This window comes from Cladophialophora carrionii (genome assembly GCF_000365165.1).
Source record: "Cladophialophora carrionii CBS 160.54 unplaced genomic scaffold supercont1.6, whole genome shotgun sequence".
NCBI lineage: Eukaryota > Fungi > Ascomycota > Eurotiomycetes > Chaetothyriales > Herpotrichiellaceae > Cladophialophora > Cladophialophora carrionii.
Window position 1 is genome coordinate 1,902,732 of NW_008481831.1, and position 22,942 is coordinate 1,925,673.

General features: G+C 55.3%; 8 protein-coding genes across 8 annotated transcripts; 3 read left to right on the top strand and 5 right to left on the bottom strand.

Annotated features, from left to right (window-relative positions):
• Positions 1-5,716: 5,716 nt before the first annotated feature.
• G647_07651 (uncharacterized protein) lies at positions 5,717-8,191 on the bottom strand (the record flags this gene model as incomplete). The annotated part of the gene is made up of 2 exons (XM_008731964.1): positions 5,717-7,933; positions 7,994-8,191. 2 exons carry the CDS (start codon positions 8,189-8,191, stop codon positions 5,717-5,719), a joined length of 2,415 nt encoding a protein of 804 aa, XP_008730186.1.
• Positions 8,192-8,502: 311 nt separating this feature from the next.
• Positions 8,503-9,195, top strand: G647_07652 (uncharacterized protein; the record flags this gene model as incomplete). The annotated part of the gene is made up of 1 exon (XM_008731965.1): positions 8,503-9,195. One exon carries the CDS (start codon positions 8,503-8,505, stop codon positions 9,193-9,195), a length of 693 nt encoding a protein of 230 aa, XP_008730187.1.
• Positions 9,196-9,353: 158 nt separating this feature from the next.
• Positions 9,354-10,830, bottom strand: G647_07653 (uncharacterized protein; the record flags this gene model as incomplete). Its single annotated transcript, XM_008731966.1, has 3 exons — positions 9,354-9,467; positions 9,522-10,697; positions 10,747-10,830. 3 exons carry the CDS (start codon positions 10,828-10,830, stop codon positions 9,354-9,356), a joined length of 1,374 nt encoding a protein of 457 aa, XP_008730188.1.
• Positions 10,831-11,303: 473 nt separating this feature from the next.
• On the top strand, positions 11,304-12,656 carry G647_07654 (uncharacterized protein; the record flags this gene model as incomplete). The annotated part of the gene is made up of 1 exon (XM_008731967.1): positions 11,304-12,656. The coding sequence occupies one exon, from the start codon at positions 11,304-11,306 to the stop codon at positions 12,654-12,656; it is 1,353 nt and encodes a 450-aa protein (XP_008730189.1).
• A 1,273-nt stretch (positions 12,657-13,929) lies between these two features.
• G647_07655 (uncharacterized protein) lies at positions 13,930-15,433 on the bottom strand (the record flags this gene model as incomplete). Its single annotated transcript, XM_008731968.1, has 2 exons — positions 13,930-15,040; positions 15,132-15,433. The coding sequence occupies 2 exons, from the start codon at positions 15,431-15,433 to the stop codon at positions 13,930-13,932; spliced, it is 1,413 nt and encodes a 470-aa protein (XP_008730190.1).
• Positions 15,434-16,646: 1,213 nt separating this feature from the next.
• On the bottom strand, positions 16,647-17,348 carry G647_07656 (uncharacterized protein; the record flags this gene model as incomplete). The annotated part of the gene is made up of 6 exons (XM_008731969.1): positions 16,647-16,822; positions 16,871-16,960; positions 17,019-17,062; positions 17,114-17,141; positions 17,202-17,245; positions 17,329-17,348. 6 exons carry the CDS (start codon positions 17,346-17,348, stop codon positions 16,647-16,649), a joined length of 402 nt encoding a protein of 133 aa, XP_008730191.1.
• Positions 17,349-18,076: 728 nt separating this feature from the next.
• On the bottom strand, positions 18,077-19,383 carry G647_07657 (uncharacterized protein; the record flags this gene model as incomplete). Its single annotated transcript, XM_008731970.1, has 2 exons — positions 18,077-19,215; positions 19,272-19,383. 2 exons carry the CDS (start codon positions 19,381-19,383, stop codon positions 18,077-18,079), a joined length of 1,251 nt encoding a protein of 416 aa, XP_008730192.1.
• Positions 19,384-20,236: 853 nt separating this feature from the next.
• Positions 20,237-21,642, top strand: G647_07658 (uncharacterized protein; the record flags this gene model as incomplete). The annotated part of the gene is made up of 5 exons (XM_008731971.1): positions 20,237-20,265; positions 20,330-20,467; positions 20,526-20,733; positions 20,786-21,416; positions 21,557-21,642. The coding sequence occupies 5 exons, from the start codon at positions 20,237-20,239 to the stop codon at positions 21,640-21,642; spliced, it is 1,092 nt and encodes a 363-aa protein (XP_008730193.1).
• Positions 21,643-22,942: the final 1,300 nt, after the last annotated feature.

Here is a 22,942-nt window from a genome sequence, read left to right on the forward strand (position 1 = left end):
GAATTGAAGCTTGTTTGGGTGTCGTGACCCTGCCAGCGGCAAGGGACACCAGTACCGGCTCGGAGAAAAGGGATAGGATACTGGGGCTTAGATGAGAACGAAAAAGGGAGAGGGATAAGGATTCCCGTCGTCAAGTCACCGGGGTTGTACAGAGGAAGCAGAGGGCCCAGTGCTGACGACTGTGTAGAAAGACCGCATCATCATACATGTTGCTGGCGATATGCAGCCTGGGGTACTCTCCATGCCAAAGCTGAGGACTAAGATCCCAATGATGAACAACAACAGCCTCTACTCTATGGTCCAATCTGCCTTTCTCACGTGTCGATTAATCGATTCCATGAAACTCCGAATTTGGTCTCTGCGGACTCCCCTCAGATGTACAAGTCTTGAGGTTGCAACCGGATTAGTCCAGGTACGATGGGCTTCAAGCACTCGGGCAGCTCGACATCGGACAGACATGGCAAGACCATGAGATCGATGTCAGCCTGGAATGAAAAGTTACTGCCCTGTCGGCACTGTACAGAACGTGGTTTTGCTTTTTCCAGGGCTTACCCACGCATAGTCGATGCGTGCAAATTGTTCCTCGAACCCTGAGATCACCGTCAGCGCGGGAGACGGGATCATCTGTCGAACAGAGTCTATTGATCCTGGCTTATGCGAACGGCTCCCTCTAATGTAGTGAGCACGGTGGTAAGCGCGCCGTGCCAGCGGCGCACCGGCTTGAACCGGAAGTGATCCTCGCTCCGACGCAACGAACAGCACAAAGTTTGAAGCGTTTCAAGTCAACCATGAGATCGACAAGAGTCACACTTTCGACGGTGTATGTAACCCGTCCTTCGACGACGAGCCATCCCACCGTGTCCTGCAGGACAACGCAAAGGCTCCGGAGCGGACTCTGAAGTTACCAGACATTTTGACTTACCTGCCAAGCTCATCCTTTCACCGTGAACACAACCGTTCTTCTCCTCATCAGTGAGCCGAAGGAATAATCCCTAAATTCAAGAAACCGCTTGGGCCGTCTGCGCGCATCACCGGGCGCTATGTATGACAGCAAGCGGCCAGTCAGAATCAAGGCTTGCCCTGAACAGGCGCTGGGCGGTCGATAACGCTGCCATCGTCACTTCGCGTCGACCAAGTGAAGCTCCATGATCCAATGCCATCCCTCAAAGGAGTGGTGGACTGTCGAATGGAGATATAACCCCGACACTACCTCCCAATGTGGTTGACTCGAGCCTTGTGGATTGTAACATGTCTCTCCGGGGCCTGACGCAACCCCTGGGGGCGGGTAAGAGACACGTTGTTGCCGAAGACAAAAGGACTCCCTGGGACGCCAACCCAACCATAGTAGGAAGTCTCACGAGCCAGTCTTCTGGGGTGGTCAAATCTTGCGTACGGAGTACTGGGTACTCGGTTTCTCCCGTGGAGCGTGCGGCGAACGGCCTGTCAGCACACAGCAGAACGGCTGCTGCACGGTTGCACTCGTCACCTCCGGGGTCTTCGAGGCGAGGTGGAAAGGTCCCGCAATCACCACAAGTCTCGTCCCTAACCGAAACCATGGCGCCGGTACGAGGTAGTTCCTGTAAGCTGTCTGGGATTCGGGCGTCAGTCTCTGATTGGATGGTCTCCGCTAGCGAATGACCGCGACACCGAACTCGAAGACTGCACGATGTGGTGGAGATGGGCCTGACGGTACAAGCAACACGTGAGCAGTTTCGCGCAACGCTCGTGCGAGTAAAATTATCGTCTCTGGTACGAGGTGAGACGAGTATCTTTGCACCGGGTCACCGAGTACCTGGTACTCTGTAGAATTACGGAAATTCTTTCTCTGAAGTGTCAACAGCACCGGGCCAGGGACAGAATTCTGTGGCCGCACAACCCGATTTTAGGTGTGTTGAGGTCTTTCGTCTGATCCACTATATACATTGAAACTATAGTATTTGAAGTCTAAGATATATCAATAGCCCAGGCTCCGGCAAGTCCGCTAGCCGAAAATACCAACAAGACACGCCGAGGAGCAACAATTTCTATGCGCGGAAGGGGGATTTGTTAGCAAGCCGGCCGACTTTCTTGCGAAGGTGGCTACTGTGTCGGTATGCTGCTCGTGCTGCTCGTGTCAAGCTTCCTCCGTTCTCCCACGGATCAAATCGCAGCAGCTCAGCAGGGCCCTTGGCCATCATATGCGTAGCCCATATTCTCACCTTCAACAGAGACTCGGCCTGAGAAAATACTCGTCTGATACCGATCAGTGGTGTGCGTGCTCCTCGCTTCATCCTGGCATCGCAAGCAGATGGGATAAACCGTGTCGCGACTACAATAGCAGCATTTTGCACCATACAGCTGTTCCGTTGAGGTCGAGTCCTACAAGTACCATACCCTTTACACGGATCTCGTCGTCCACGAGTCTGCGATCCTTTTCACACGACAAGGCTGCATTCTTATCAGCCATGGATAAACGCCCCTCCCAGCGACACAGATATCGGCGACTCTCATGATTTCCTTGCTCTCCGCAGCTCGATCTCTTCACACAGCATGCCTATCCTGCTCCCAGCTGCGTCGCCGGCAAGCAGATGCGTCGCGAGAATGTACCGTTTTACTTCACCGAGCAGTCGCAGGACGCGCTCTCAAAGCGGCGGTCACCGCAGTATGACGTCATGGCGCGGTTACAAAACGATCTTATCGATAACGATTGTGAGAAGAACTTCCTAACCACCTGGCCACGCAATTTCTGTAAACAACGACTTTTTCAACACTGCATGCCCCAGTTTGCAGGGATCACGAAACCTGAGACTTACACCGTGGTCATTGTCCCGCCGGTCCCGCGGTAGGGCTGTATGAAATCACACCATGCACACTGATTCACGTGGGTCTAGCATTTGCTTGCTCCAACAAAACAACATTGACTTCATCTCGGATAGAAAGCCATCAGGCCACCCCCAACACCCAGAATTCCTTTCGATCTCATCCTCAACCGGATGTTGAAGGTTTACAGGTCTCCAATCTGTCTCACCGTCTAGAAGACCCGCCACTCCACGCTCTCTGTGACGAGTCTGCAGTACAAGAAATCTGGGAAGAGGTTCGAGATTTCCGCGACCGCTTGAGCACGGAGGAGCCGGACTCAGTTCCGTCTCTCGTGCTGCCATCCAAACTTTCAGATTATCTACCATACTGCAACGCCGAAGTGCGATAATGCAAGAACAAGAGCGCCTACGTGCATTTCACCCACGTCGAATCAATCCCACACCTGTCGTACGCGACGATCTATTTGCATGTAGTACAACAAGACTTGGCCAAGTTTCCTGGAACCGGTTCCGCCGAGCTAGTCCTCGTTAGAGACCTTACATGTCCTCTCTCCGGGTGAATGCTGGTCTCTCAGAAGCATGGGATGCGCCCCTCACGACGAGCGATCCCTCCCGCATATAGAAATCATTGCTCCTCGGCGTTGAGAATCTCGAGGTCAAGTCGCCACAGCATCCCGTTCTTCGGCGGTGAACTTAGTGCGTACTAACTTGTTCAGCTTGCTTGCTATGTACCTGTCGGACCTGATGGACTCTGTCGCCAGGGAAGAAGGGAATCGGGGATTCCGAGACGAGCGGAGGGGTTGCCGATGATGTTCACCCCATCACGAATACCTCGTGTCCTGTGCCTTTTCAAGCGGATCTCTCTTAAGAGCACGAAGTTTGTGTCGTCAGTACGCGCGCCGACTCGTCCGCCACCATCGCCAAGACTTGCTTCATCATACCGGTGAGCACGCGGATATCCCTCATACCAGGCTCCCTGAAACACCAAAAGGACTGCCTCAGTGCCTGCCTCTCAAGTCGCAAAAGCGCCGTCGTTACTCCGTACGCCATCAAAAAACGAGGTGCTGCTGAGGTTCGGCTTGCCCTGTATGACTCTCACTTATCCCAGTCTCTACATACAACTGCGAAGCGAGGTAGTATATTCTTGTCCGAGACTTCCTGTTTTAAGTCTTCTGACTTGATGGACTTCCCCCTATGGCTCTGTGATAGTCGTTATGCCGCGCCATAACCATCACGGCACATATAAGGACGGCGTCGAGCCAGCAACTTACCTCTCCAATACTTCGCTTCGCTTCTACAGCAAGAGAACTCCCCCACGCGTCGACATATCTTTCCAGCTCCGGATTCTTACCTTTGAGCGTGTGGGGTTCGTGTCGTCCCCGCGGGTTCCTACGTCTCTTTTGAGTACTCGTCTTTTCGAACATGAAAGCCGCTGGGATCGACGAAGGCAGGGCTGAAAGCCTTTGAGGATTCAGGAGCCGAGCGTATCATGACGCTCTTTCGCAATCACAACATATCAATTGGAAGCCACTCATAGCATCCTTGTCTGTGATTGCGTTGACTGGTTCTACCGCTCTCTGGTCCGCGCACCGTCGCCGCCATAATCAAATCAAGGTTTGGAAATGAGGACCTAATTATTGCTCACACTCCCCTCTCCAGAGTATATAAAGCGTTCGAAAACTTCCTGAGCCGCTCAAATACGGGCTGTTACATGCCTTTCTCACCTTAGGACTCGGACTCGGATGCGGAATCGCGCTCTCTTCACACATCTACAACACGAACAGCGATCAACTCAAGTCACGGCGCCCAAAGCGATTTGACCATACCATCGATCCAACAGGATTGCTGCGTTGATACATCTATTTCGCGGCCGCCACATACAACACGCGTGCACAGATTCATTGCCCAGCAGAGGATTTGGCGTCGCTACTCTCAGACCCGGGGCTCGACAACAAGTGCCCCTCTCATCAGAACATCGCGTCTCAATACCAGCACTTCTTCCCGACATCTAATTAGCCCAGCAATCGTCCTGTGGCCCAAGGAAGTCCATTTCAGTCCTGACGCTTCCCGCTTTCGACCTTCGCCACAAGACCGTGGGATTTATCAAGTTTGTCTCCCTGCCCCGAACTCCTACACGCACAGTGAAGGGACGGAAGAGGGCAGAAGATAGCAGGCGGAAAGGCACAGGCACAAGGCTTCTCGTTGCCCGGTCCTCCATCATGGGCTTGGTGCTTTTGATCGGCACGGGAATCTACGTCTTCGTGAGCACGTACTATGCCGTGAAGACGGCGCGCGCGAGGCACAGGCACAGGCACAGGCACAGGCACGGCAATCACGCCACGCCAACCCGACATGTGGGTATGAAGCGGCGTCAGCTCGAGCGCGAGTACTAGTAGTGGCGCTAGCACCAGCACTATCATCAGCACGAGCACGAGCACGAGCATTAGCATTAGCACCGCATCGACTCGTCATCCCAAGTCCAAAACAGAGACGGCGAGCCGCGACGGTGGCTTGCGGGTGAGTACACCACTGTAGGGAACGCCAATGGCTTCGTCTCGGGTGTTATATTCGAGTCAAGTCCATGCGTGCGCGGGCCCGTGGTCAGGAGCCTGGCAGGCAGAGGCAGGACTTTGGGCCCGGGCGTGCGAGTGATATTGGCATCGCGGAGATGACAGTGTGGTGGTGCGCGTTGTTGCAGTATGTACGGGGCGTAACATGCAGGACGAGGGTCCTGTCGCGGCACCATCACCGGTCGCGCATACTGCGTCTGCATCGCGCAGGTTCAAACAACCCATTGGTAGAGATTCTGATGCTGCTACTGCTGCTGTTGATGGTGCTGCTCCTGCATAGCGAAGTCAAGGATGCAGTATGTATGCAATATCTCACGGCGCGAGAGTAGGCCTGTAACTAGCTAAAACTTAGCTGATCAACCCCCTTCTCACGCCCTTGTCGTCATCCCCTTCACTCTCTTCTTCTGATTCTCCGTCGTCGTCGTCTTCCTCGTCGTCCTCCTCTTCATCGTCCTCCTCTTCATCCGTTTCTTCGCTCTCGGTCTCCTCCTCGCTCTCTCCTTCCTCTTCACTCTCGGCCAACCAATCATCCAGAGTCCTCGGCTTGGTGTTCGCCTTGGCCGTTCCAGCCGCGACCACCTTCTCGAGCCCCTGCTCCTTGACAGCCTCCTCGAGGCGCCTGCTCGCGGCGACCGAGCCGGTATTCCTCGCGCCGACGGGCACGTACTCGTCCTTGTCGGCCCCGTCACCGGCGTCTCGGAGTTTCGGATCCGGCTCCAACCCCTCGGCGACCCAGGCGGGTAATTCCTCGTAGCCCGGCAGTCCGAGCAGGCCGGCGACGTCTTTGCCCAGGACGAGGGTGGTGCTGCCCAGTGTCAAACCTTTGCGGCTCTCCGACGGGGACGGCGAGTGCGGCACGGGCTTCGGAGCCAGAAGGAGCAACGTCGCCAGCTGGACGGACGACGGGTTCGCGAGCAGGGCCTTGAACAGGCGCGCCCGATCGCGCAGGTCGTAAGACGTGTCGTACCGGGAGAGCACCTGGATGTAGTTCCACAAGTTGGGGATTGGGTGCCGGTCAGCGTCAGCTACTGGAGTATCCAGGGCTTCACGAGTTTCTTCGCCCATGTCATCCTTCGTGTTTGAGTCCGGCGGCGACGGTGGGATACCGTCCTTCTTCTGCTGCAAGTACAGCAGGTAGACTTTGGCGGCCAGCAAGACGATCTGCTGCTTCGCTGTTTCGTTCTCGTCCGCGAACCCTTTGACCAAGATGCGCAACACGTCTGGCGCGATGTTGTTGTCGGGGTCGAGGCTCGCGAACTCGCCTACCAGCCAGATGATTGTGGCGCGGGCTTCGGGACTGGTCGTCCTGTCGAGGTTCCTAGCCAGGCGGACGACGGTCTTCCGATGCGAAGCCGGGTCCTGCTGGATGAGGTGCCGCATCACGGTGAGAACTTCCGAGACCAGCACATTGTCGAAGCTCGAGATCTGATTCAACAGAACTTTGAAGCACCGGTGGGCGTTTTTCGGATCGGACTGCGCGCATCGGCCGATGGCCCGGACCGACTCGCGGATCAACTCAATGTCGGACGAGTGCGAGAAGTGCTCTAGCTCGCTTAGGATAATGGACTTGAGGTGCAACGCCGCGTGCGGGAAGATGAGGGTTAGAAGCTCGATCTTCAGTCTCCAGATCTGCGGCGAATCGTTTGCTCGAAGGAGGAAATGCGAGGCATAGAGGACAAAGAGCTCCGGTGCCGCCAGAGCCACCAGCACGATGTTGCAGAGAGCCACTTCTTGCACTTCAGGTGGGCCGCGCATCAGTCCCGTCAGCGGTCCAACGGCCTCCCGGAGATACTCGGGCGTGCCCAAGTACAAGAAACAACCCGTCACGGCGATGATGACGGCTGAGCTCCGGCTCTGCAGTAGCGGTCGACACGCCTTGAGGAACAGTTCCAAGTCCGGATCTAACACCTGGATCGTCTCCTCCGTCTCCGCCGTCTTGTCCGCCTCGTCATCATAGAAGCCCTTCTTGTTGACTTTGGTGACCCGCTGAGTTCTCCGTGGGAAACACCGTCGGCTGTAGAAAAGGAGTAGTTTCAGCGTCCCCAGTTGGCTCCATTCGTCCATGTCCACAAGTTTCTTGACTAGGCTTCGATAGTGCGGATGGATCAAGTCCGTTCGGTCGGGACAGATTTCCAGAAAGGCTTGCACGGCCGGACCGACGACGTAGTATTGCTTGTCTCCAAGCAGAATCGAAATATAGTCGAGCAGTTGTGGCAGCGAGTTCGGATCGAGGTTGTAGCACTTTGGTATGGCCAGAGCAGCGGCCTTTCGGACCACTGGACTCATGTCCCCGGCGCCACGCTTGATCGCGAGGGACACGATCTGGCTGATCACAGGCACTCTCATGCCCGACATGGTGCGTAAGGCCAGCGCCCGCACCTGAGGATTCTGGTCTGTGAGAGACTTCTGGATGGCATTGACGGACAGCAAAGCCAGGTCTGGGTCGGATTCGGCATAATGAAGCAGATAGACATAGACCAGCTTCTTGACCTCGAGGTTGGGGTTCGCGACATTCTTGACGACGGAAGAGAAGTACGTGATCGCGGGTTTGTTCTGGTAAATCATCTGCTTGCGTGATCAGTGGGAGCGAGGGTTCGCATTTCGAGGCACAGTTCTACGCCATACCGCAACAACCCGTCTCAAGCCATCGAGAATATCGCGGTCGCTTCTGCTGTCGAGCAGCGCCTTGAGCTTTGCGGCGGGGATATTGTTCCGCGCAGACGCGCTTCCGCCTTTGAGGGCCTTTGAGATGCTTTGGGCGGCCTCGACCGTGAGGTCTCGTGCTTTGGTGGGATCAGTGTACTGAAGCCAAGATGGGTCCATGGTGACCAACCTGGGTCCATCAAGGACGCAACACGGGAGACGGACTCCATCCCGAGATGTCGCTGCTCTGCTCAGGTCTGTGTCACCGTGACATGGCTGTGCGACGTGAAAGATTGGGTCAGAGAGACGAGCTGATTTTGCTTGGTGCAGGCGACGTCAAGGCTTCGGTCGCTGCCAAGCCCCTCATTCATCTCTTACTGATGGCCACGCACCCACGTCGGTCTCTGAACCCGAATCAATTGTGCGAGTAGCTGTATGGGAACGACGATGGCGAAGGGCAGGAAGCGCGCCTATGACTACACAGCGCCTTCATGAATGCAATTTGGACCAAGCACGACTATATCTTGCAGCTCCTCGAGGACACCATCCAGCAGACTCCGCAGTCCCAGCAGTCTCAGATTGACCTGATCATATGTTCGGCCAAAGAGGCATTCGTCAGTCAGGTGCTAGCAGAGCTCCATCACCACCGTCGCGAGGCCAACGACGCACAAGATGAACCCATCTCCCCGGCTCCGGACCACATCTTACTGTCAAGAAGTCTCCACGTGTTGAGCGCAAGTCAGCACGTCAACCTCATCTTCTGCCCAACGATCACTGTTCTTCGGGGCTATCTCTCCGGCTTGGTGCACACTCTGACAGGATCCTCTCCAACTCTCGGTCCGATCATAGTCCTCAACCTGCTGGCCATGCACCACGGCACCTCCGAGTTCACGTTGCAAGGACTCTCACAGACCTTGGCGACTGCCGTCTCTGCCACCCACCGGACGGGTCGCGCGCTGAAGCTGGTGGAATGCAAGGATATCAGGGACCCTTCAGATCCGCACCGTGGTGCAGCGCTTTGGAGGGCTGAGGTTCAGCTGCTCAGCGCAGCGATCAAGATAGGTGAAGCGGGTCAAAATTGGGGCCGCCGCACCATCTCAGTGATGAAAGTCGCGTCTAGGTGGTTCACAGTGGAGGGAAAAAGCCAGGACAGCCGTCTTTCTGAGGAAGAAATGCTTGTTTGAGCAGCCTAGGGATGTGCTTGGGAAATGCCTGCCCACCCAGACTCTATAACGCCTAAAATCAGCGCGTCGAACCATGACAACCGGGTATCATCCATCCATCCATCAAGCTCGTCAACTCTGTCGTGCGCGTCGTAAGCAGAAAGCAAAAAGCAAGCAGCTCATATGCTCTGTTCCATTTCCGTGATGTATAGCTTGATGTGGGACTCAAGTTTGAGGTATTCCTCGTGTGCGGAGTGGACCTCTTGCTCGATGTTGTCCTTGAGATCAGCCATCTGGCGAGGTATTAGCATGAACACGTCGGTAGATAGGGTGGCGCAAAGTCTTACCTTCTTCTCCGTTTGCTCGATCCTCACTTTCCTCCTCTCCATCTCGCGACCCTTCTCTGCTCGTTCCTCCCGGAGGTGCTTCTGAAGTTCTCTCAACTCGTCCATCTTTGCTTTGTTGGCTTCGTCTCGGTCTTTGTGCTTTCGCCTCAATTCTTCGGTCCGCTCTTCCCACTTCTTCAGCTGCCGCTGGAGCAATTTCTCGTTCTGCTCGACCTCGCGGACGTTATTTCCCCGCTCCGCAAGAGCATCACGATTCTTTGCCGCCCGTGCGTCTTCCTCCTCCTCCTTCTGAAGTTCCACCGCGATCTCTTCGAGCACTTTGACACAAGCGTGCACATCGTTCTGGACGACGGTAAAGCTGTCACCAGAAGTCTGGAGAGCGCGGCATCTGCGCTCCAAGGAATCAATCTGAGCCTTTTCCCGCACCAGATTGTCCGACAGCTCGGTCAAAGCACTCTGCAGCGCGGCCGGGCTCTGAAGCACATAGGGCCTTAACTTCTCGCTCTCCTGTCGTGCTCGTACAAGTCTTTCCGTCTTCTCCTCCAGCGTCGCCTGAGACCGGGCCTTCTCAGCTTTGGCTCGTTCCAGCTGCTCTGCGACTCGTTCCTGACCCTTACGAAGCTCCAACAGTCGGGCCTTCAATTCGTCGTTTCGTCGCATCTTCTCTTTGACAGCAACCTCCATTGCCTTTCTGTTCCGCTTCATCTCTTCCAACCGCTGCTCCATGTCCTGGTTTTCCGTGTACAGCGTTTCAATCCTGGCTTTCGTGGCCTCGGCCTTGTGGAAGTTCTCATCAATGACACTGGTGTGGGTTTCCCGGAATCGAATAAAATTGATGGCATAGGACAGAATCTTGGCCAGACGATCGTGGGTCGGGCGAACCAGGTCGCTGAAGGAGAAATCGTTAATTCCGCACTGTTCGAGCATGGTCCTCAGTTGTACAAAGAAGCCCATCAGCAATCGTGTTTCCACGGGCACAATCTCGGGGAACTCTGAGCACACGTCTTCGGCGGCGGCGCGCATGGCAGGATCAAGAGTGTCCCGTGTGGTGGTCATAACTAGTTCGCCGAGGTGCTCGAAGACCATTTGGATGACTTGAGGGTTGGGTTTGAGGATGTCGGATGCTTGGAAGGGGATGCCCATTTCGCTGATGCATGATGCGATTTCTTTGTCCGACTGAATCTGCTGTCAGCAAGGCCTCATGCAAAGGATTCATCTGACGTACAAGTCTCATGAAATCCACGGGCTCTTCTTCCTTCTTCTTCACTCGCTGCTGCTGCTGGATCGAGTTCCGATATTGTGAATTCATCTTGACGGAAACGTGTGGTGGCCCAGAGCTAGCCCAATACGCGAAGGACAAACAAATGCGACAAGCTGGAGTATGGCCAATATGATAATGTACTTGTGGTCACTGAAATGTACAGACCACCGCATGTGATTGTTTGGACTGTCCAAAAGTGGAATAGTCGTCGGTTGCCGCCGCACCTCAATAGCCGACGAGGCTTCCGCGCAGCCTTGTCCAACTCCAATCTTTCATGACTCCCAAATGCGACTGATTGATCTCCGGACCGCCATCAACCAGACACAGCAGGGCACATATCTCGAACCAGCAGCGCTTGGAAGAAGAGGGTTAAACGTCTCCATCGGTTCAGTGCTTGGCGTGGCCGGTGATGGCTACAGGTAGGTGAATTCGACCCCCGGCCTGAAATTCCCACCCTTGACTCAAAGTCTGATGCTTGCATCCCTGATGGACGTCCGTCTGGCCACCGCCAGACAGAGGGCATGTACAGCAGTTCTTCGATCTTGCTGGTGACAAGCCTTGACGTGGCCTCATTCCTTTATTCATCCACATCTCACTCCTCGACCGAAATCAATCATCTCTTTCTCTTCGATCGACCAGCACAGTCGTTTCTTCCTAACACACTTTCTACAGCACCGATTTCAACGTCGCCAGCGCCACGGCCGATCGACGCCGAAGACAAACCTCCTTCTACAGAATTCGACGTAATAGCCACTTACAATGACTTGATTCGCAACGACCCGACCATCACACCCCCGATCGCGGCCATCGAGTCGCTGATCAACCTCCTGGCATCCTCCCCCTTGACGACCATCTCCGAGACGCTCGCCCTCCTATCGACGCACAGCCGCAAACTGCTCGCCAGCCAGAGGAACCCGATCCCGCTGTCGGCGGGGACGGACCTCTTCCAACGCTACCTGATCAGTTCGTTCCAGCAGCGTCCGTCGTCGCTGACGAACTCGGACTTCTCCACCCTGAGGCACCACATCATCACGCAGTCCTCTCTGTTCGTCAAGAATGCAGGCACCGCACGCTCGAAGATCGCGCGGCACGCCCTCCCATTCATCATCAAGAGGGACGCCAGCACCGGCACCAGCCACACCACGATCGTCACGTTCGGGTGTTCGCGCGTCGTGCACGCCGTATTGACGCACGCGGCCGAGCACTCGCCCTCGCAATCCCGCTCGTTCGACGTGATTTGCGTGACGCGCGCAGCCTCTTCTTCCCCCGTGTCGTCGTTAGAAGAGGCATCACTCTCCAAGCTCGCAGCTCTCGGCATCCCCACGGCCACGATCCCGCTGCACGGCCTGCCGTACGCGCTGTCCTCGCTGTCGACACCGCCGCAAGTCCTACTGGGCGCGAGTGCCGTGCTCGAAAACGGCGCCATCGTCTCCGACCTAGGATCCCACGCCGTAGGGCTCATCGCTCGGGCGTTCCACGTCCCGCTGCACGTGTGCGTCGAGTCGTATAAATTCGTGCGCAACTTCCCTCTGGGATGTGGGCCGGGAGACTTGACGCGCATGGGCGTGAGGCAGGACGTGGTGAAGTTCTCGGACCCGGCTTCGGACGCGGCGTCGGATTTTGGTGACGGGGACGGCGTCCACGAGCGCAAGGGAGACGACTACTTCGCTTCCGAGGGCAAATCTGCCAGTGCCATTCCGGAGGTTGAGGAGAGAGAGAACACAGAGCGGGAACGGGAGCGGGAGCGAGCAGCACAGGACGAAGATCCGATGATCGAAATCACGCCCCCGGAATTGATTTCGGCGTTGATCACCGAGAATGGCATCATGACCACTAACGCCGTCAGCGAGGAGCTGATCAAGTTGTGGTTCTAAGTAAAGTCCAACGTCCGTCAGCGAGGAGCTAGCTGATCAAGTTATGGTTCTGACTTAAAGATCCACCGCTACCTGCCACGGGGAATCGATTGAACGAACGCCATCAGCGAGGAGCTAGCTAGCTGATCAAGTTATAGCTCTGAGTGAAAAGTCCAACGCTGCCTGCCTGCCGGCCACCAAGGAGTTTTAGTTGAAATTCAATCGAATTATGGGTCCTGAGCGAACTGCCCCAACATCCGTCCCGGAGGAGTTGTTAACTCCTCATACCGCGGTTCTGGAGAACGCGGAACCGGGCCCGGACGCGTCAAAGACATCTATCCGCAGATCGGATATCATGGCCTTCTCGAAAAACGGGCAGGCGTGGGGAGAACCGCGCGACACTGGGCCTACGACAATATCTATGCTACCATTCATGAGATTCATTCATTCGCTCGCCCGCTCATTAACTCCGCGTACGACCTATTCACGTGCGCATGCTCGGTGGTGTGGTGAGAGCTGTTCGCGACGAATCAGACTCAGACTCAGGCTGCTACTCAGACGATTGTAGCTTGTATGTGGCACGGTTGGCTTCTACGGGGGACATTGTTTTATTGGAACGGTGCCTACGATGTCCGTCGGTGCAATATGAATGTTCTATCAGAGGGGGGTCGTCGATTGAGGTTTCCAGAGGCAATCTACACCGCGAGGCAGTTGTACAAAGGGGCGTAACTGCTGTAGATGAGGATCGGGAACGGGGGCGCGCATGTTGAGATGAAACTATGGGTTGGTCGGTGTCCTTGCAAATATCCTCTATGCGACATCCCGTCGTAAGTGATGGTCTGTCAACTGAGGACCGCCAGCGATGATGACAACCAAAGAAATGTTGATGAGAACTCATTTCATGGTTTTCAATGTTCGGGACTGCCTCAGCGCCGACGCACGAGTACCTTGCCAACACCGCCATGGATGGCGAATGTCATCCCGCGCCAAGGCGTTCCCATGCATCTTCGTATGAATCTCCTCCCCTCTCTGATAGGCGTAAGACCCCAGAACGCAGCCCATCGCCACACGATTGGAACATGTATGATTCGCCATCCCTGGCCAGTTTCGCCGTGCCATGCGCCCCTCCATGAATGACGATCTCCCACCAGCGCCATGCTGTGCATTCATTCACCGAACCGTTCAGCCGAACCTTAATTCCCTCGAGGATCCCAGAGTCTTTTCGCAATGACAGGAACAGGAAACCACAGCCCAGGATTGGGAGATCTGCAGGTCGATCGGCCAATCAACGTGGTCAGGTGAGATCATCGATCTCGCGTTCCTTCGCACGCAGAGCCGCCCTCATAACCTCCGCTTCACGCATCAACTGTGCTCTTCGTTCCGCTCGGAGGGCGCTACGCTCTTCTTCCGAACCTGCACCATCAGCACGGGCTTCAGAGTGAGTCGCATCCTGTTCTTGGCGACGCCGACCCGCTTCCAGTAAGGCAGGGTCCAGCTGCATGCCCCCTGCTGCCGCCGCCGCTCGTTGAAGGTTGATTGCATACTGGTCGCTGGTATCCTGAGAGGTAGGTGGAGCCTCACTCAGGCTGGACTGAGGCACGTATCCAGTGTAATCCACTGTTGGGGGGTGCCGTCTCCGCTTCAGCGCCGGCGAGCTGTCACTCGGTACCTGATGCTCATCTGCCGCTGACGGGGTGGGTTCTGGCGAGGCCGACGCTGGCTGCTGAGTGGCAGGTCTTGGAGCGTCGGGGTATGCCGGAACCACTCTCTTCCGTCTCTTGATGGTCGACTTCTTCATCTGTACCGGACGATGTGATCCGTGTAATTTGTGGTACAGTCCGCAAGCGTTGCAGATAGGATGCCCTTGCTCGTCGCGGCGCCAAAGAGGAGTTACCGTCGTCCCGCAATTCTTGCACGCGACAACGAGCGCCACGCTGCCGGGTGCTGCTTGAGGCTGAGGCGAAGGATTGGAGGCGCCGTGAGCAGTACTTGACCCAGCGTCGCTTTGCCCATCACTTGCTCCATCTTCGGGTTGTTGACTGGCAAGAGCCGAGGCCATACTACTCCTCGCGACCCGGTTGTTGTACGCAGGGCATCCTCCGCATCCTTCAGCACCACCCGCTCCATTGCATTCTCCTCCGCCTGGACAGGTGCCTGAAGTATGCTCGGGTAACCGATAAGGTATGGTCGAAGATTGGGGCTGGGCTGGTGTCGAAGGAGCTGAACCGGCTGGAGACGCCGTGATTCTCTGCCGCGGAGTTTCACCAGGAGTGACTGAGGTTTGGCGTCTGGAATTGGTAGGTCTAGGCGCATTACGGGTCTTGAGGTAGAGACCACATGCATTGCATATGGTATGACCCGTCGGAGACCGTCGCCATAATGGTGTCTTGGTGGTCCCGCAGTTGCTATACGTAGTGTAAGCAACAGGCGCCGACCAGAGTAGAGAAGCATACTGGGGGTCAAGCGATTGGGCGCCCGCAAATGGACAAGACATACCTGCAGACTTGAGCCAGACCAGAAGCATCCTCTCTCTGCTCCGTAGTTTCACTAGGAGAGCGCTGCGGTTCGGGGCGCTCTGGCCTGGGACTGACTTGGCGCGGCGAGGGGTTGTCGGTAGCGAGGTTCACATGGTTGTCATTAGTGGCATGAGAAACATGGCGCTCACCAAGCGCCGAGGATACAAGTTGATGAGCGGCATCCAGGTCTTCGGCTGAGGGCTGACGCATCAGACTGTCCTGCTCCGAACCGAGTGAAGAGGAGTGGTGCAATGGGTCCATGGCACTCCGTACGGCCAACATGCCGGCTCAACCTCTGCTGGTCAGCCCAACGCGCGCTTCATCCACGCGAAGAGCGAGTCGAGGCCAGGAAGTGACAGAACGAAGAGTGACCGGCCTTGACAGGTTCCTGGCGGGGATAACGAGCAGTTGCCGGATCTTGACCGGTGCGGGCGTCGAAGCCAGAGCGAGGCCTGTCCAGAAAGGGATCTAGGCAACTATGAAGCGTTGTCTGTCGAGGGCGGGTTCGTCCAGCCGTGGAGGAGTCTGTCAGTCTCGTTGGCGATAAAGCACGCGGAGGGACGTGAATTAACAGCCCGCCGTGGAAGAGAGCGGTCAAGAAGGTGGCAGAGAGTGAAGCGCCGGGTCTACCTGGTCGAGCGAGATGCTGGGCCGCCTGTTAGATGGCAAGAGTGACGGCACAGTCCACGTTCGAAGTCGCGACATACGCCGTAATCGAATTGCCTCGTTCGTGATTGGCCGACGGCCACGTTGCGAGCGGTCACGTGAACATTGCATTTCCGCCGAGCCAATCTGACCAATCGAAAGAAGCAAGCGTCTGACTCGAGAACAAAGGGTGTCAGAAGTACAATCGATTGCTCGCTCGACGGGGACAGCATGACGACGCCATGGATTGACGTCTATTGCGTTGCGGAGAGGCTAAAATACCGGTGCACTCACCACTCAGCAAGGGACACCATCTGGACGACCGCGACGTCGCATATGCTCGAAATGTCGAGTCGAACCAGCATAAGACGCCTAGTCGAGCGGAGCCCGTTTTTAATGGAACTGGCTCCTGGCCATGAAACCGTCTTGGAAATGGCATTTGCTGGAATATCCATCCGACGACCGGGGCGACAGCCCTTGAGTTTAGTCAGAAATATTTCAAAAGCCTGGACTTGCCGGGCCGTGTATCACCCAGATCCTATCCGTCCACCAGCCACGCTACTGCGTAATTAACAGCAGAAGGCCCTACAGATGGCTCCACAAGCGCAAAGCTCTCCTTTTCCTGCCCAGGGAGCTCCTGACCCCGATCCAGACCCAGGACGATAATTCTCATACACAGAGCAGCCCACCGCTGCGGACTAGTCTGTCCGAGTGCGCCGAAGCCTGCAATATACAGTATCTCGTAACTCCACCCTCGCTGATCGATCCGTTGGCATTCGATCCACGATTGATCGGAGTCGATGAGTTCGGGACCTGCGCCTACGCGGCCGAACGTCTCGTATGCGCCATCTCAGACTTGTTCAGCGCCCCAGCCCGCATCCGCATCCCGCATGTTGGATGGTGGTTCGATCGAAGGCGCAAACTCGAGGGCACAGTAGCCCACACCGACAGCTGCAACGATGGTGCCGGCGATGATTCGCAGAACGTGTTCTGACTCAAGTATGATGCAACCGACAAAGATATAGACTGGCACCTGTTAGCATCCTTCTTCCGCAGGGCGTCTAGGTAACTGACAGATGCCACGGCCGAGGAAAGAGAACAAAAAGCTCGCGTATTTAGGGAGGTATGGTGGGACTTGTGGCAATAATTCAAGACCAGCAACAGCTGTGTTCTCAGTCAGTACTTGTCCTCAGTCCGAGCTATTGAATGGCTTGTCTCGCACCCAGTCCAAATATGATCACGTAGATGCCCACTATGATGCTTCGGCTATGCTGCATTCAGTATTCGACGTGTCTCTCGGAGTGAGGAGGTACCAACAAGCCAATGGGGAAGAATTGACTGATTCCTATGGCATAGTCAGTGGCCGTTTGCAGGCGATGCGCGCAGGGTCGAGCTCTTGACGCACCTCCCAATACCATAATTCCACCTACGCCCAGGTTGACGAGCCGGCTGCAGTCCGACATCAGTATACTAGCTCCCGCAAAAGGCAAGCGATGGTATTGCGGGCATCGCGCGATGAGCCTGGGACGTACAATATGTTGGAGAAGTCCATCGTGGTGACTGAGATGCAGCCTGTGCGACGATGGCAAGTAAGGGGCTAGATCTGCTTCTGCACTGCGCCGGTCAGGTCGCCCGAGGCAGTCGCCGTGGAAAGGGAACAGGTTGAATCAAATGAGGTCGATAGAATGTTCGGGTGATTGAAAACAGCTTGCGCAGGCCGAAAACAAAGGAGAAGTTGTTTATGGGGTCGGGGGATGCAACTTCCAATCTGCCTTGCAGGGAATGGAGCTGCCGCCTAGAATAATCGTCAGCCAAGGAATCGGCTCCGGCTTTCAATCTGATGCCTGGCGACCTGCTCTTCCTCGGGACACGTGTTTTCAGATAGGACACCGTCGAGCTACGAGTACGGAGTACAAAGAGGACTGGTGACCGCACTGTGAAGCTTGACTTGGTTCAATCATCTCATATTCGTCTGTAATGCGCCAGCTTCGCGAAGGAAACCCTGGGGAAGGCTGATAGCAAGATCCAATGAGCTGCTTCCTGTCCGGCTCATGTACAATGTCTCTAGTACCACAAAGGCCGTTTATCATAAACAATCTGTGGTTCCCAACCACGGTTTGGTCTCTAATGGGCCCTTTCCTCTGCCTCGGATCCCTTGAACTCTGCCATGTGCTGCCGACGCTATGCTAGGGGTATCAAAATATGCAAACCCATGCTGTGCAGAACACCTCACCAAGACTGACTGACAATTGATCTTCAACCGGTACGCCTTTGGGAATCTCATGCCCGTAATGTAGATTTGGGCCTTTCAGCCACCGACATCAATCTGGAACCAGACGGCTCTGTGGTAACTACCGGGGCTCTGTCGGCGACGGGTTTGAGGGTGACACGAGGCTGTGGCCCGCCCTGCGTGTGAGCCAGACAAGCACCAGTGTCAGAGCAATGGTCTTGATCTTCGAGCGTGGTTGCCTTGGCCTTGATTGGCTGCTCATTGTGCTCCTGGATCGGGCCTTCTGATGATAGGTCTGTGTCTTGTGTGCTCGGAGGCGTATCCGCGGCAGGTGAGTCGATCGGGACTGGCGGGGACAGTTCGCTGTCTGCATCGGAAAGTGCAACGATCATATCTGCGCGTCGTCTGGTGCTCTTTCTTCTGTCGGCTCTCTTGCTTGCACGAATAGGCTCTTCATCGTCGTCAAGTGACCGCTTAGAGCTTGCGCTACGTTGTGACGAGGTCACGGACGGACTCCGGGCACGATATTTCTCGCTCAGCTGGTCGAGGTTGTTGTCAACATCTTTCTTGCTCTTTTGCAGAAAGTCCTGAATGAACTCTGATGACAGTTCGGCTCTGCTCCCACGGAAAGCTCTGTCACTAACAAGGCCATGTGGAGAAGGAGAGGAGAAACTGGTGTGGACGTTTCGAGTTGAGTCCTGTGGTCGGAGCGAAGGACTATTCTTGTGCCTAGGGATCGACCCATCTCTGCTTCGAGCCGAGTCGTAATGTGCTCGCGTGACCTCGTCTCCGCCATAGCAGATGTGGAGTGGGGGCATGGCATTGGGGCTTTCTCGGTGTTCGTTCGTGTAAGGGATCGAATCTCTGTTGAAGTTCTTGATCCGTGGGAGGTGTACAGTGACATCCTGATCGAAGACCTGGCAGAAGGCCACGAGTTCAGGCTCTCCACCATATGATCCAAGACGTGACATGCGAGACAGGTATTCTTCAAACGCGTCTTCTGATTCTTGCCGAGTTGACAGCGTGGTGGACCGGAGGGTTCGACGTTGCTGCACATCATCTATGTGGACATAATGTTCGAAAAGTGGTCGAAACGTCCGCATATGGTCAATGATGCTTGCACGGATTTCGGGGTGCTTTGCCGGTGTGCCGTAGAGTTGGTCTGAAAGCGATGCAAATAGACAATTGCCTGTGAATCAACCGGTTGGCATTGAACTTCCCCATAGAATCAGAAGCAGAGCTTACCATCACCTGCTATCTGTCTCTGGTGCAGACCCATCTTGACCAGACCCGGCCATACAGCCTTGGGCTTCCGGACCATGCTGGGAAGCTGTGTGAAGGATCCATGGTCAGCCATGATCGAGACAGATCCATTGACCAAAGCATTTGGGAGGGATAAAGGAGGGCAGAAAGGCTGCTCAATAGATCAAAATGACATGGCCGGGGTGCAAATAAGGCAGAGATGTAAAGATGACAAGCGGTCGCCTGCTAGGGGCTTTTGATGATTTCAGGATCGAGAAACCACGTCAAGCAGCAGCAGCAGCAGCAGCAGCAGCAGTAGGGGGTGACCGGAGGCGTTTGCGTTCACCGTAGCCCGGAAAATGAAAGCGCCAAAGGCCCTGAAGCCATTCGCACTCCGCATCTCCAGTAAGGGCAAAGCTGGCAAAGCTGGGTGGTTGCGGCTTACTTACCCTTTGAATCAGGTGTCCGTTCCAGGTGCCTTTCTGGGCAAGGAGCCAGCTGCCTTCACTGATCACCCCTCTGATAGGCGCGTCGGCCTAGGCGGTCCGGAGGAGGGGCAGAATAGTAGATAAGCTGCAATCGCTGCGGAAATATCCTACAGGACTGCACTGGTGGGGGACGTCAACTGAGAGTTCGTGAAGATGTTCGCTTTCATTTGACGCCCTTGGAGCAGACATGATATTTAGGATGGGTTCTTGTGAAGGAAACAAATCAGAAAGAAATAGGAGCGTTTAAACGCGCGAGCACCCAGACAAAGTCTTACGGCCACAGAGCCTTCACTGCCGTGTACAGGTCCTCACTCTTCCTATTGTCTATCTTACTGTGCGGCTGGGGGTGCGGCAGACAAGCGGTGTTATTGAGCATTCGTTGTCCTATTCACTCGGCGCCCAAGTGCTGTGAATCGACCCACCAAAATCCTTTCTACCTGTCCGTTTGACAGTCAGGCAGTCACCAGTCAGTCATTCACAATGGCCGACAAGAACATTGTCGTCGTAGGGTAGGCAGACAGTGACTTCGAAACTCCAGTCCATACCGAGCAATGTTGCCTAACATGCGTGCAGCGCCGGTGTTGCTGGCCTAACAACGGCCTTCTTGCTGTCCAAGAATCCTCGGTACAGGGTAACCATCGCAGCAAAGCATATGCCAGGAGACTATGACATCGAGTATGCTTCGCCCTGGGCTGGTGCGAACTACATGCCGTGAGTCGAGATCTCGCGGAAATGGGCACGTACTCATTACATTGACACGGCTGAGCAGAGTATCTGCCAAAGGAACTCCAGCAGAAGAATGGGATCGGAATACCTGGCCGCCCTTCTTCGATTTGGCGAAGAACCACCCCGAAGCCGGAGTCCATTTCCAAAGGACGGAAATCTACAATCGTAAAAAGGACGTCTCTTCTGCCACAGCTGCCTGGTTTGCTGACCTTGTCAGCCCGAATCCGTGGTTCAGCACCCTGTTCGACGATGTGAGTGTACAACCCTCCTTGCTCAAACCAGCGCGCTCATGATTCTTGTCAGTTTCGCGAGATCCCCAAAACAGAGTTGAAGGAGGGAATCGACAATGCCACATGCTTCACGTCAGTCTGTATTAATACTGCAATATACCTGCCCTGGCTGCTTTCTCAATGTTTGAAGAATGGTGCCATTGTCAAGCGGGCCGTTTTCAAACATATTGCAGATGCCGCCGCTCCCGGGGTTCACCATTCAGGTGGCCCAGCCGACCTGGTGGTCAACTGTACCGGCCTCTCAGCGTCCAAACTTGGTGGCGTCGAGGACAGGAGCGTGGTCCCAGCTAGAGGTCAGATCGTTGTCGTGAGAAACTCGGCTCCTGCAATGTATGCCATGTCAGGAACAGATGACGGTCCGGACGAAGCTTGTTATATCATGACTCGCGCTGCTGGCGGTGGGACAATACTTGGGGGTTGTTATCAGAAGGGCAATTGGGAATCTCAGCCGGATCCAAATCTGGCGATACGGATCATGAAACGATGTGTCGCCATCTGTCCTGAGCTGACCGGCGGTAAAGGCATTGAGGGCCTCGACATCATTCGCCATGGTGTCGGCTTAAGACCTGTACGCGAAGGAGGAACAAGAATTGAAAAGGAGAAAATCAATGGCGTCTGGACAGTGCACAACTATGGTGCAGGTGGTAAGTTCCAACCTTGTTCCCCTCCTACCGGCCACATTTCTCGTCGTCTCAACTCTCTGGGGTCAGTCTGGCTCTTGAAGTCACAACTCGCAAGCTCTTCATGCTTTTCCACTGATTCGTCCGGTGCTAATGATATCCAGGGGCTGGATACCAGTCTTCCTATGGCTGTTCCCAAGCGGCAGTAAAATTGGTCGATGAAGCCCTGGGGGTTAAAGCCAAGTTGTAAGGGCCATGTGGAAAGTAGCATAGAAGTATAAGATTGGAGTCTGATACTGTAAACCTTAGCCGAGAAAGCAGCCGCGGCAATTGCGACGGTCCCGAATTGGAGGACTTTCATCTCTGTCTACAGCTGACTTCTTGAACCTAAATATAGGGTACACATCTCGTGCTCGTCAGCGCTTCATGAGAAGCCAGTAGCACAATTATGAAATGCCCACCTCAACACAGGATGACCGTTGGGACCTCGTCGGGAAGCTGTGACGAGTTCATCGGCAAGCTGACCTGCCGATCGGGAGATTGCCGACAGGGAGAAAGCAGCGCCGCTGACGTTGGTTTCCGAAGAATACTCCGACTATGCGCCACAGCCGTGGACTACTAAAGCTTTCGACTTTATGAATGGTGCTCCTCATTTCATTTTGCCGATGTTAGGGAAATGGGCTTCGGGTATGAGATTTGCTTTGGTACCAGGTACGGAGTACTGCCAGAGCACACGCAGGCGTGTGCCATTTGCCTGTCCGTGAGAAACGGCAGTTGGTACCGACAGCTGGTAAGAATATCCGAAATAGATCGTCAGTGTCTCGAAGCAGGGCTGTCGAGTCTGAGACATGTGCTCCGGAAAGGAAGCGATCAGATGCAGGAACCGGGCTTCCACGCCGCAACCACGGATTCGCTCCATCAAGCCAACGTCCGCGACCCAGGGGTCGGACGTCGCTCTTGGCCATGGCGTGTGCCCCCGGTACCTGTACCTTGTACTCGTCCCTGGATCGCGCTATGGAGCTTCAAAGTCCGTTGCGGCCTGCAGAAGAAACGGAAAGCAGGAAAGATAGAAATATTTTCACCGTTAACCAATGGTAGACGTCATCCGACACAGCGCAAACGCCAACATCATGCACTTCGGTATGCAAGCTGGTTCGCTGGCAGGCAACGATTCGCAGACAGCGGGAGACGAACTCAGTCCCGTGCCTGGATACTGCCCTCGCAGTCCAACCGAGCTCATACAAGCAGCCCATGGGTGTGAGTGCATGATTTGCTCACCAGGCACTCTCTGCCCCGCGCTCTTACAGTCAGGTCTCGGGGGTTTCTCTGTGCGCTGATGAGAAGCGTGTGTGACTCGTGGCCGGATGATGGTTGTACCTCGTACTTGTCCTTGTGCCTACGCTTTCTGCGGTGTTCCTTGCATGTAAGACGTTCCTGGTAATTCCTTCGCTCGCATCATTCACCGGCCGCGCGTACCCACGCCAATGGGAACGAAGCCTGGCAACAGACAGGGTATCTGGCCACCAGGGCAACCTTCGCAACTGCCCGCG